The 13,124-nt window shown below is 35.0% G+C and overlaps 1 protein-coding gene across 4 annotated transcripts in view; it reads left to right on the top strand.

Annotated features, from left to right (window-relative positions):
- GRB14 (growth factor receptor bound protein 14) overlaps positions 1-10,475 on the top strand; it is a 116,588-nt gene extending 106,113 nt beyond the window's left edge. For all 4 annotated transcript variants that reach the window (XM_081262081.1, XM_081262082.1, XM_081262080.1 and 1 more), the window contains 5 exons: positions 3,669-3,785; positions 3,876-3,948; positions 4,100-4,187; positions 8,743-8,836; positions 10,107-10,475. In XM_081262081.1, the coding sequence (XP_081118207.1) occupies positions 3,669-3,785; positions 3,876-3,948; positions 4,100-4,187; positions 8,743-8,836; positions 10,107-10,253 (519 nt within the window). In that variant the 3' untranslated portion in view covers positions 10,254-10,475. The remainder of the gene's footprint in view (positions 1-3,668; positions 3,786-3,875; positions 3,949-4,099; positions 4,188-8,742; positions 8,837-10,106) is intronic.
- The last annotated feature ends 2,649 nt before the right edge of the window (positions 10,476-13,124 follow it).

Raw genomic sequence — 13,124 nt, 5'->3', positions numbered from 1 at the left:
CAATCCATCTGTATATAAAAAGAATAATGAATTTTATTATCTTAATCCTTTCTTAAATCCCTCCAAATTTTCTTTTAGAATCTAGAGTTATTAGCATGACGTGTTAATAGCAGCCAAACGTTTGGAAGCAATTATTATTTAGTGTCTTTTTAATCATAGGAAAAAAATTGTTATAAATGAAGTCCTTTCCATTTTCATTACTTTTGTTAGCATACAAGTATTATATTATTCTTACCTTTTTCCCATTGAAAGTCATTCTGCTGTTGATCACCGCAAATCTGAGTTTGGTTAGCCGGTCTTTCTTATTCAACCCCATCTGTAAAAAGAACTGCTCCTTGAGTGAATCTGACTGGAATCAGGTGTGATAGGGGTGAGAGGTCCCAGTGCCTCGTGGTAAGGGCTTGTTCTAAACAGGAGTTGTGATCGTAGAAGGTAGCAATTGAGAACTGTATCTATGCTATTCTTAATGTCTGTGAAGGAGACCTATATGTGTGGGGAGGTATTTGTGTTTACTTTTGTGTCTATGGAGAGTCCTGCTTTTCTAGATGATTACAGAGGAATCAGTGACCTGAATGGTGCTGGTGCCTCTCACCTGTCTCTCCTGCTCTCTACTCAGGAACTGTTTTCAGTGAGTTACATAGAAAAGTTAGAATAATTTAGTTACCTTTCTCAAGTAACAGTATTCTCTTTTAAACTTGTCCATGTTTTGAGAAGAGAAACAACAGTTCTTTTATTCTAGCCATAATACCATGTGACCACCACTCATATCAACTTTTGAAATGAGAATTGTCAGCAGATATTTTAGGAAGCCAGGGAGATTTGGTTCATTTTAGGGTAAAGAAGGAATTTATTTAATGGAGTGTCTGATAATGTGTTCCTGGCTGGAGTGAGGAGATCGGGAGAAAATGTCTGCTCAGTTCTTTTTAGTCTTTACTTTTGACCCTGGGCTAGACATGCTAAGCTGCAGTTTCTTTCCTTTACTTCCCACTATATGGCACTTGAAAGAACCCTAGATGGGACATATTGGTTGCTATTTTTACCATAAGCTGTGTGATCTTGGTTGGATCTCTGGTGTCCTGCAGTGTAAAAGAAGGGGGAAGTTGCATAATCTCCTGACTCTTACATCTGGGGTGTCCTTTGGCTCTGTATGAAGCAGATGAGAGAACGATATCTGGAGGAATTCTTTGCCCTCTTGTTCAGTCATTCTGAGCTGCAGGTTTATCAAGATCCTTCAAATAGAGTGACAGAGAAAGCATGGCTAGTTGCCATGTAGTTATATTGCCTAAAAACCATTTTACATGTAAACCTCACTAAAAGTGGATACAAGCAGTCTCAGAGTGTGGTCTGGGTAATCCAGGGTACACCCAGGCTTCCCTTCTTAGAGAGAAAGGCTATGCAATTAAAATCATGGATCGTTTTGCTAGGGCCTACCCTGTTCATCCCCTAAGAAGAGCTAGAAAAAGGAACAAATATTTGAGAAATACAGCTAGTTCTGAATGTTACCAGCATTGCTTTCCTATGTGAAAGAAATTGAGCTGAAAATGACCTTTTGGGTTTGTCAGACTCTGCTTTACTTCCATTTCTTTGTCCACCAAAGGTAAACTATTAATTTTTCATCCACCATCTGCCATTCAGTAGACAACATTTACTACACTCCTCTTTCCTCTTAGTATAGTTATTGTAGCAAATGGAAAATTTCTTTAATTGTCTTGTATTCTCTGTTTGTCAAATAATTATGGAACATGGGATCTTATTGTACATCTGGTCCCCTGTATTGGGTAGGGAGAGAACAACAGCTTGTTTATTTTTTTTTTTTTCCTCACAGTATTTTTATGTTATCAGAAACTTCTCATTATAGAACCCATCTTGGCATGTGAAGTTAAAGATGTTATAAGGATAAATCTATCATTAGGATCCAGGTTAGTTACTCTGATTTGGGCAGGCGGACACTTTTCCATTAATGTTGGGAAAGCAAAAGTATATCCAACTGGTCCACAGCCCAGCACGGAAGATCACGGGGTGAGAAGGGCAAACTAAGGTGTGACAGCAAATAGAGATTACTGAGACAGCATCTGTCTGAAAAGAGCAGCTGTCAGTTAAAAAGGCTCCTGTAACAAATGGAAGATTGCACGCCAGATCTCTAGAAATATAGATGGACCATAATAAGATTGTCGGCCACTATCACGTGGTTTGAAGAGAAAATAACAGATGCTAATAAAATGGGATGTGTGAGGCAGTGATAAAGAAACCTAAATTTTTTTTTCTTGAGGATAATGTTTTGTTTGAAGCCCACATTTGACTATAGAATCTTTTCCAAAGGTAAAGAGAGAGAGTATGTGTGTGTGTGAAAGCCACAAGTCTCCAGATGCAGGTTGGCTCATAATTTACCAGTGTAATTTCACTTTGGGTTTTGTTCTTTTATTAATTATTGAAGAATAAGTGATACACACCTCCATTTAGTTTTTTTTTTAATTTTGCTTAGTTTTAAGTTATCTTCCTAGTGTATAAGACATGTGAAACTCTTGACTAGAGCGTTTGGCAATTTTCTCTTTTTTTAGTACTCACAACTCATTGTGGGATAGCATATAGTATTTGTCTACTGAATGGCAGGTGGTGGATGAAAAATTAATAGTTTACCTGTTTCTTGAAAGATGATTGCAAAATAGGACATCAGAAAAAAGAAAATAAAAATAAGATTTAGGATTTATATGTTTTACTTTCCCATTAGAGACTATGAATATAAGAAGTAATAAGCAAAAACATTGACTTTATCATTGTTTTGATTACATTTGTTTAAATATGTCTTTTCATGTCTGTGCTTCTGTCATTCAGAGTTGTTTTTGCAGCACTAACTTGGCCATCCATCTCTTCAAAAAGGGAAAAGTGTTTATATAGTACATCATAAATTAAAAAAAAAATTTTTTTAGTTGTTGATAGACCTTTATTTATTTGTATGCTGTGCTGAGAATCAAACCCAGTGCCTCACACAAGCCAGGCAAGTGTGCTACTGCTGAGCCACAGCCCCAACCCCATCATAAAAATTTTAATATGAAATCTAATATTATGTATTATTATTCTGCTAAATTTCATTTTCCAAATAAAATGAAACTTGACATGATAAGCTTTCAAAACACATGTTCCAATTTGCTCCTTTATAAAACATGAGTACTATTTCTAAGAAGATATGTATCAATCTAAGTTATAGCTTTTACATATTTTGAATCATAAAATCGTGGCTTCAAAGTTGGTGGATTTGACATAAAAGTTTAATACAGAGATGAGTTCAGAAGTGGTAGTTCTTTATAGCCAGTAGGAAGGGTTATTTCTTCCTCAATTGGAGTTTTGCCATATTAGGAGATAATGTGAAAAAGAGGTTTGTTTTAGGGGAAAGACATGCTTTCTTTCAAAGATTTTCATCACATTACTTAGCACTTAATTCAGTTATCCTAACAAATAGGCATGGAACTTATTTAGCAATGTTCTCCATAGCATCACTTTATATTGAATATGTACTTTTAACTTTTTAATTTCCTGATAGCCACTTTGGGAATCCCAGTCTCAAATTGAAGCATATTGCCAGCAAAGCAGTGAACGATTACTTTTGAAGATTTTCATGACTTGCAAGTGTTTTCTGGTTTTGTTTTGTTTTTCAAAAATTTTTTTTCCAGAGAAGTATATCAGAGAACTCCCTGGTAGCAATGGACTTCTCAGGTCAGAAAAGCAGAGTTATAGAAAATCCCACGGAAGCTCTTTCAGTTGCAGTTGAAGAAGGACTTGCTTGGAGGGTACTCATAATTTCACTTTCTTGAAAGAACTTTTAATTTGAGTTTGTTTCACCCCCAAAACTGAGATTTGTTTTCCCCTTCCTTGCTCAGAAAAAAGGATGTTTGCGCCTGGGCAGTCACGGTAGCCCCACTGCCTCCTCACAGACCTCTGCCACAAACATGGGTATGTCTGCTCCTAGCCATGGTCACTGAGCTGATGGGCAGCTTGACATGACTTTAGTGACATGTGGTCACTAAGTGATGGGGGGCATATATGTAGTGAAATCACAGTCACTGCAAGCAAACCTTTGTATTCATTCGTTTTATTTCTTTAGCCATCCATCGGTCCCAGCCATGGTTTCACCACAAGATTTCCAGAGATGAAGCTCAGAGATTGATTATTCAGCAAGGACTTGTGGATGGGTAAGTTTGAAACTTTTAGTGTTGAGTTGAATTTGAGTTTGGATTTTTTTTTTTTTTTTGAGTTGCTCAGACATGTAACACAGAAAACCCTTATTACTCTCTAGAGAAATAAGGGGTTTTTTTTTATTAGTTGTTCACAACATTACAAAGCTCTTGACATATCATATTTCATACATTAGATTGAAGTGAATTATGAACCCCCAATTTTACCCCAAATGCAGATTGCAGAATCACGTCAGTTACACATCCACAATTTTACATAATGCCCTATTAGTAATTGTTGTATTCTGCTACCTTTCCTATCCCCTACTATCCCCCCTCCCCTCCCCTCCCATCTTCTCTCTCTACCCCATCTACTGTAATTCATTTCTCTCCTTGTTTATTTTCCCATTCCCCTCACAACCTCTTATATGTAATTTTGTATAGCAATGAGGGTCTCCCTTCATTTCCATGCAATTTCCCTTTTCTCTCCCTTTCCCTCCCATCTCATGTCTCTGTTTAATGTTAATCTTTTCTTCCTGCTCTTCCTCCCTGCTCTGTTCATAGTTGCTCTCATTATATCAAAGAAGACATTTGGTATTTGTTTTTTAGGGATTGGCTAGCTTCACTAAGCATAATCTGCTCTAGTGCCATCCATTTCCCTGCAAATTCTATGATTTTGTCATTTTTTATTGCTGCATAGTACTCCATTGTGTATAGATGCCACATTTTTTTTTATCCATTCATCTATTGAAGGGCATCTGGGTTGGTTCCACAGACTAGCTATTGTGAATTGTGCTGCTATGAACATCGATGTGGCAGTATCCCTGTAGCATGCTCTTTTAAGGTCTTCAGGGAATAGTCCGAGAAGGGCAATAGCAGGGTCAAATGGTGGTTCCATTCCCATCTTTCCCAGGAATCTCCAAACTGCTTTCCAAATTGGCCGCACCAATTTGCAGTCCCACCAGCAATGCACAAGTGTACCCTTTTCTCCACATCCTCGCCAGCACTTGTTGTTGTTTGACTTCATAGTGACTGCCAATCTTACTGGAGTGAGATGGTATCTTAGGGTGGTTTTGATTTGCATTTCTCTGACTGCTAGAGATGGAGAGCATTTTTTCATGTACTTGTTGATTGATTGTATATCCTCCTCTGAGAAGTGTCTATTCAGGTCCTTGGCCCATTTGTTGTTTGGGTTATTTGTTATCTTATTGTCTAATTTTTTGAGTTCTTTGTATACTCTGGCTATTAGGGCTCTATCTGAAGTGTGAGGAGTAAAAATTTGTTCCCAGGATGTAGGCTCCCTATTTACCTCTATTGTTTCTCTTGATGAGAAAAAAAACTTTTTAGTTTAAGTAAGTCCCATTTGTTGATTCTTGTTATTAACTCTTGTGCTATGGGTGTCCTATTAAGGAATTTGGAGCCCGACCCCACAATCTGTAGATCGGAGCCAACTTTTTCTTCTATCAGACGCAGAGTCTCTGATTTGATATCAAGCTCCTTGATCCATTTTGAGTTAACTTTTGTGCATGGCAAGAGAAAGGGATTCAGTTTCATTTTGTTGCATATGGATTTCCAGTTTTCCCAACACCATTTGTTGAAGATGCTATCCTTCCTCCATTGCATGCTTTTAGCCCCTTTATCAAATATAAGAAAGTTGTAGTTTTGTGGGTTGGTCTCTGTGTCCTCTATTCTGTACCATTGGTCCACCCGCCTGTTTTGGTACCAGTACCATGCTGTTTTTGTCACTATTGCTCTGTAATATAGTTTGAAATCTGGTATCGCTATACCACCTGATTCACACTTCCTGCTTAGAATTGCTTTTGCTATTCTGGGTCTTTTATTTTTCCATATGAATTTCATGATTGCTTTATCTATTTCTACAAGAAATGCCATTGGGATTTTGATTGGCATTGCATTAAACCTATAGAGAACTTTTGGTAATATCGCCATTTTGATGATGTTAGTTCTGCCTATCCATGAACAGGGTATATTTTTCCATCTTCTAAGATCTTCTTCTACTTCTCTCTTTAGGGTTCTGTAGTTTTCATTGTATAAAACTTTCACCTCTTTTGTTAGGTTGATTCCCAAGTATTTTATTTTTTTGAGGATATTGTGAATGGAGTGTCACCACTTCTATTCAATATAGTTCTCGAAACACTGGCCAGAGCAATTAGACAGACGAAAGAAATTAAAGGCATAAAAATAGGAAAAGAAGAACTTAAATTATCACTATTTGCAGATGACATGATTCTATACCTAGAAGACCCAAAAGGGTCTACAAAGAAACTACTAGAACTAATAAATGAATTCAGCAAAGTGGCAGGATATAAAATCAACACGCATAAATCAAAGGCATTTCTGTATATCAGCGACAAAACTTCTGGGTTTGGATTTTGGATTTGGTTTGGATTTTGCCAGTAAATAATAATCATTTATTCAGTACACACCAAGTGTTTTTAATTTTGGCTTATCATAACACAGAAATGACTTTGTTCTGTAAGAGTGGCTATCACTGAATTCTAGCAATATCTGTATAATACCTAGTACACAGAGTGTGCTTAGTATTTGTGTATAAATTAACAGAGAATAGGATTCTTTGTTCTTGACTATGAGCACTAATGTTATCCATTCTGTGCCAATTCTAGCATTTTAGATATTAATTCATGAGAGAAAAAAAACTAACCTTGTTTTTGGGTAATCAATGTTTTAATTTGAACAAGTAATTAATATGATTCTAAAATATGATTTACATTATGACATTATCCTTATACATTGTAAATCTTTTTAGGTATAATGCAGGGTGTATTAAGTAGAAAGCCTTTTTTCTTGTATATTTTGAATGTTTGCTTTTATTTCTGTTTACATCCCTATTGCTTTTCTCTAAATATTAACAGCTTAAAATATGAATATATTAAAATATTACTTTTTGATGATTTTTTGTGTTATCTTTTAATGGGATACCATGGAGTACACAAGAGAAGCATAAAATATTTTATAAGAGATTTATAATCTGAAGGATTTTATTCTCACATTACTCAGTTTCAGGTACTTTAATACTTCCCAAAGCAGTACAATGAGGACATTTTATTGAGGATTGGATGAAAAATGAAATTGTTGTCAGTTTAAACAAGTGGAGAAGGAATCTTTTATCTTCAAAGGTTGACTTAAGATGATGACAAGGGTTTGAGGAGATTTAATACTGACATTTGGGTAAAAATGCATCTTCACATGGAAGATTATTAATAACAAGTCAGCATATCACCAGACTCTAAATAAGAAAGGATTTTAATATGCTTCTCTGCTTGGAGCATAGTCTTTTTTTTGGATATAAATTTGAACAGTGATCAGAGTTACAATCCAATGAGGTCAGGAAAAGAAAAAAAAGAATGATTTAAATGTTTTAGAAGATTATAATTCCCTTTATTTATGAATTTTTAACCCGGAGAAAATAATTAATTGTACAGAGTAATCATGCCTGTTTCTATTATTTTGGTATTCCTTTGGAAAGTTGTGAAGGTGTCAGGCGGTCCACCAGGTGGTAGTGGTGATCTGCTTGGGAGGGGGAAGAATTACTGCTTAATTTTCCCGTGAAATGCCCTTTGTCCTGTCTCCCAATGATGTAATGTCAGAGTCTCACAAATAAAATGGATAATTTCATCAGACATCTGTGATGCCTCAGATTTGGCTGCCTCTTTGCCCAGGCACAGTGAGATTAGTATTGGAGTCACCAGTGGGGACCACTTACACAGTGTGTTTGCCAGTAATTAATACAAAACTGGCTTTTCACTGCATTGCCAGTAAATAAGAATCCATGCCCGGCAGCCTTTTTCTCTGAGACCATTAGGCCACGTCTTCTTTTTGTAAACTGACATTAATAGAGGCTTTCCCACTGCATTCTTGAAGGTTAAAGTACACGTTGGGTATATTTTTTTTAACTTGAAACATTTTTACTTAAACATTTAATAAACAATCTAAAGATGGATTTTAAGGATATAATCATTTCTTATTTTCTGTCGTGTAACAGTAGAAGCCAGAATCAAAAGAAGAAAGCAGACCAAGTGTAGAAAAGGGGGTAAAAAATGATTTTACTCTAAATCATTATGTCCTTTCAGGGGCCTATCATGATCTATAAACTAACTAACTACCTAACTAACCATACACACACACACACACACACACACACACACACACACTCATCCCTTATTCTTTCTCATCCCTTATTCTTTTTGGTAGTTACATGTGAATACCCAATTTCCCAGTGGAAAAAGGACAACATGAACTGTTGATGCCAACAGAATGTTATGCTGGGTATTGTAAGCAAACAATGTCACAAATAGACTGTGTATTTATCCTATTAAAATTACATTAGCACTGATGACAGTTTTGTAGTATGAGATTATGTTATAACATATCATTCACCAAGTTGAATAATCATACCCACTGAATACACAGTTAAGGAGATCCCAGCTACAGCTTTTATGAGTACACGTCCTGGGTTTGTTACATGCTATGTTTCTATGAGATCTGTGAGTAAATGTAGAAACATATTGAAATTCTTCCTCTCTCTCTTTAGAGTTTTCTTGGTGCGGGATAGTCAGAGTAACCCCAAAACTTTCGTCCTGTCAATGAGTCATGGACAAAAAATAAAGCACTTTCAAATTATACCAGTAAGTAATTTGTGATTTCACATTCGTATATTAGATATGATCTTAATGCATAAGCTTTTGGAAACTTTGTTTTTCTGTTGTTCCTTTTATTAAATATAATGTGGGAGCTTGTGCTTTGACCAGAGTTAAGTTTGGCAGAAATGGTTTTATGAGCCTGAATTAATATAAGAAATACAGGAATTGTAAAAATTAAATTTATCTTTTTTCCACGAAATATGATTTAGCAATATTGTATAGACCCCATGCCACCTATTGTTAAAAGGCCACTAAAGATTCTTTTTTTTCTGAGTTCTAACCATTCCTTAAAAAAAACATTATTTTAAAACCCTTTCTCTTCTCTTTTCTCAAAGACATTCTTTGCTATTATTGTTGCTAGTTTTTGTTCATTTGTTTTAAATTATTTGTATAGAAACACAGGAACTGTGAAATTGGTGGACATTTAAATAATCCTGGGAACGTTTTTAAAATATCTGTGACTCTGTTTTTGGCTGTCTCAACTTGCTTTGGGATTTTTATTTTTATTTTTTGCTTCTGTTGTTGTGTGTCAACATGTGCACATATGTACATATGTGTGTGCATATTGGAATCAGGCAGAGTAAAACAGATTCAGTCAACTTTCAGGAAGGTCTTATTTAAATTACTGGTGCTTTCCTTTGAATTGCCTCTTTTTGAAGTCATCCAAAGGCCATATAGAGTACCAACCCTGCTTCTTTGATTATTTGATCACTGTCCCCAGCAAGTATGAGCGTTTAATGCTAGAAGACTTCACCACCAAACAAAAAAAGTCAACTGACATTCCATTAGCATAATATTTTATTGCTTCAGAATGAATTCACTGATAAAAATTATATGAATAGTCATTTTTTAGTATACTGAGTAATTAAGTAGACAATGTTTAGAAATAGAAATTAATTTCTATACACGGAAGCATTAAAATCTCCTGTCTACTTTTACACTGAATAGTACAGATTGCTCTCTGTTCATTGACTCAAAATAGTTAAACTATCCTAACTAAACAGAACTCTGGGAGAATTAGATATAGAGAAAGTGGAGGCATTTCTCTTATCCAAGGATCAGATGATACTTCTTTTAAATATAAGTGAAGTTAAAAAAAAAAAAAAAGAAGTGGACATGCCATGCTGTTCTCTGCACAGTCCTTAGTTTTATAAACTTGTCAATTTTGGCATGAAGACATAGCTTGCAGTGGAGCAACCATCATTCTTCTGGATTCTTTACTGTCTTTACCAGCTTGTTGCTTTTCCTCTTGCAGGTGGAAGATGATGGTGAAATGTTCCACACGCTAGATGATGGCCATACTAGATTTACGGATCTAATCCAGCTGGTGGAGTTCTACCAACTCAACAAGGGTGTTCTTCCTTGCAAGTTGAAACATTATTGTTCTAGGATTGCTCTATAGCTGAACCAGAAGCGATGTGTTAAACTGTTGAAGAAAAAAGACTCAAGGGGGAAAAAATTAAAAAGAGAGCATAAATAAGGGTAAAAGCATACTGTGGTGAAAGGAATATTTCACCTGCAAGTTATAAAAAATAGTTTGTGCATTGCAAATAAGCAAAAACTTGGATTGGCATTACAATCATCATTTAAAATTTGTAAGTTGAAATTAAACCTTAGGAAACAATGACTTGGAGTTTTCTTGTGTGGTTTCATATTACTGTATTTTCTTCAAATATGCATATTTCAAACATTTATCTGCTCCTTTTTAAAATATGACAGTCCTAGAATTCTCAAACACCAAATATGAAGAAGAAATCAGGTTTCAGAATGAGTTTTTGCAAACTGAATTCCAGTTATACTACTTTTTCAATATTAAGAAGCATGACAAAATCTTTAGTTATTAATTAAAAGAAACTATACATGACTTGTTAATAAAACTAAAAAGAATTTCGAATTGTATGTTCTCTGGTTTTATTATAGTCAAAAGATCAAATCATACTTTGTGGTAGCAGCTTAAAATTATTTTGAAGTAAATTGTTTTTTTGTCTAGAAAACTTTCATTAAAGTCATTGAATTACTAACTGTACCATAAAAATCTATACTAGTATTATACATATTGGTGGCACATTGTTAATTGCACTTTTTTCATTTCTTAATAATTGGCTGGAGATTATCTATTTTTAAGAAAATGATCAAAATATTGAAAAAATTTTGATAATTTGCACACACTTTATGATATATAAACTATGATAACATAACATTGTCACCTTAATATTTCATGTTTAACTCATGCTCTTTCAGAACATTCATTAGTTCCTTTCATTAGTAATTCAGTAAACCAATCAAAATAGGTAGAAAGAAAGATTCAAGATCTATGAGATCTAATAGTTAAATCTTTTTTCTTCTCTTTGTACCCCTTTTAGTTTTTTAGCATGGCAGCATCAATATGGAAGCCAAAGATTTTGAAAACTTGAGACAGTAACCTCCCTGTTACCACTCCAAGACAATCTGGGATGTTTTCACTTTTTAGTTTTGTTTGGTTGGGTTTTGACATTGTTGTTTTTGTTGTTGTTGTTCTATGATTCTTGTTCCCAGTTTGGAGGGAAGAATAATCATTGTTCTTTAAAAAAGGAGGAGAAACAAAACATCAACTAAACCTCATTGTTATACAAAATATTGCCCATCCCCTCTAACTGAGCCTTGTAACAATCTTTGGGAAAGATAGTTTTTTTTTTTTTTCAAAACTGCATAATTCACTTTTAGATTACAAATTATACATTTTTGTTAACAAAGAATAGAACATGTTCATGAAATGTGAATAAAATCAATCATCACTAAAAAAGAATTATTTATTGGATTTTTAATATTCACTTCACTTCTCTGTGCAAATCTAACTCCTAAAACAATGAAACTTAGTACATTAATCTACTGTTATAAATTACAGGTCAGGGGGCTGGGGTTGTGGCTCAGTGGAAGATCGCTTGCCTAGCATGTGTGAGGTACTGGGTTCGATTCTCAGCACCACATATAAACAAATAAATGAAAAAAGGTCCACAAACAACTAATAAAAAATTTAAAAAAAATAAATAAATTATTGGTGGTCAGGTGTCCACAAACCCTGAAAAACACAGAACTTGCTGGTGGAATAGTGGGACGTAATCACACCTGCCCCTTTTAAACTTTCATCATGGGCCTGGGTATTTCTGATTTATTTCCAATTTACAGAAACATTCTGTGTTATGAATTATATATTTCTCATGATATCTCCATTTCAAACAAATATCATAAAATGTAATATTTAAAATACTAAATTCTTATTATTTGATCAATTTGTGCTTGTATTTGTTATTTGTGTTTCTAACCTCGTTGCTAATCTAAAGTTACTATTGGGGAGCTCAGATTTTATATGAAATTGCTTACTTTATTTTTAAATCAAAAGTCAAAATTACTGAGGAAAGGGTCATGGAGTATTTTAGTCAGCTTTTTTACTGCTGCAACCAAAAGACTTGACAAGAGCAATTAGAGGAGGAAAAGTTTATTTGGGGGCTCACAGTTTCAGAGGTCTCAGTCCATAGACAGTTGACTCCATTCTTTTGTATCTGAGATGAGGCACAACACCATGGCAGAAGTGTGTGGTGGAGGAAAGCCATGGCCACCAGGAAGCAGAGAGAGAACAAGCTCTCCTCACCAGGGATAAAATATCAACCCCAAAGGCACATCCCCAGGTACCCACCTCCTCCAACCACACCTTACCTGACTATGGTTAATCCCTGTCAGTGGATTGATGCAGTAGATTAGTTGAAGACTCTTATAACCCAATCATTTCACTCTAAATTTCTTGGATTGTTTCACACATGAGCCTTTGGGAGACACCTAATATCTAAACCACAACACGGAGGGAAATTATTGTTTTCTTAATTTCTTTTAAAAGGGGGTACTTACCTCTGTGTGGCTGTGTGTGTGTGTGTGTGTGTGTGTGTGTGTGTAAATTTACTATGATGTTAAATCTTAGAATATCAGACACATTCACAGGCACTCCAGTGTTGAAATGCATTCCCCAGAACATGTAAGTTACCTTTGGAATCCTTTCCATTGTGATTTAGCCATGTTATATTATTTTGCCCCAGTCTGGATGGGAATAATGACAGATTAGCTCTGTTTTCTTCTACTTATGTTCATATGTGGGAGTTGGCATGCCTCACTCTCTCAGAAAGAAGGGAGTGCCGCAGCCATCCAATCTTGATGTTCTTTTTTATTTCCATATATTGAAGGAATGAGTAATTATTTTGAAACATTTGGAAGAACTAATCAAACAAGATTAAAATTATTAGGA

This window comes from Spermophilus citellus (genome assembly GCF_964194105.1).
Source record: "Spermophilus citellus genome assembly, chromosome: 11".
Taxonomy (NCBI): domain Eukaryota; kingdom Metazoa; phylum Chordata; class Mammalia; order Rodentia; family Sciuridae; genus Spermophilus; species Spermophilus citellus.
This window is presented reverse-complemented; position numbering and strand designations above follow the sequence as displayed.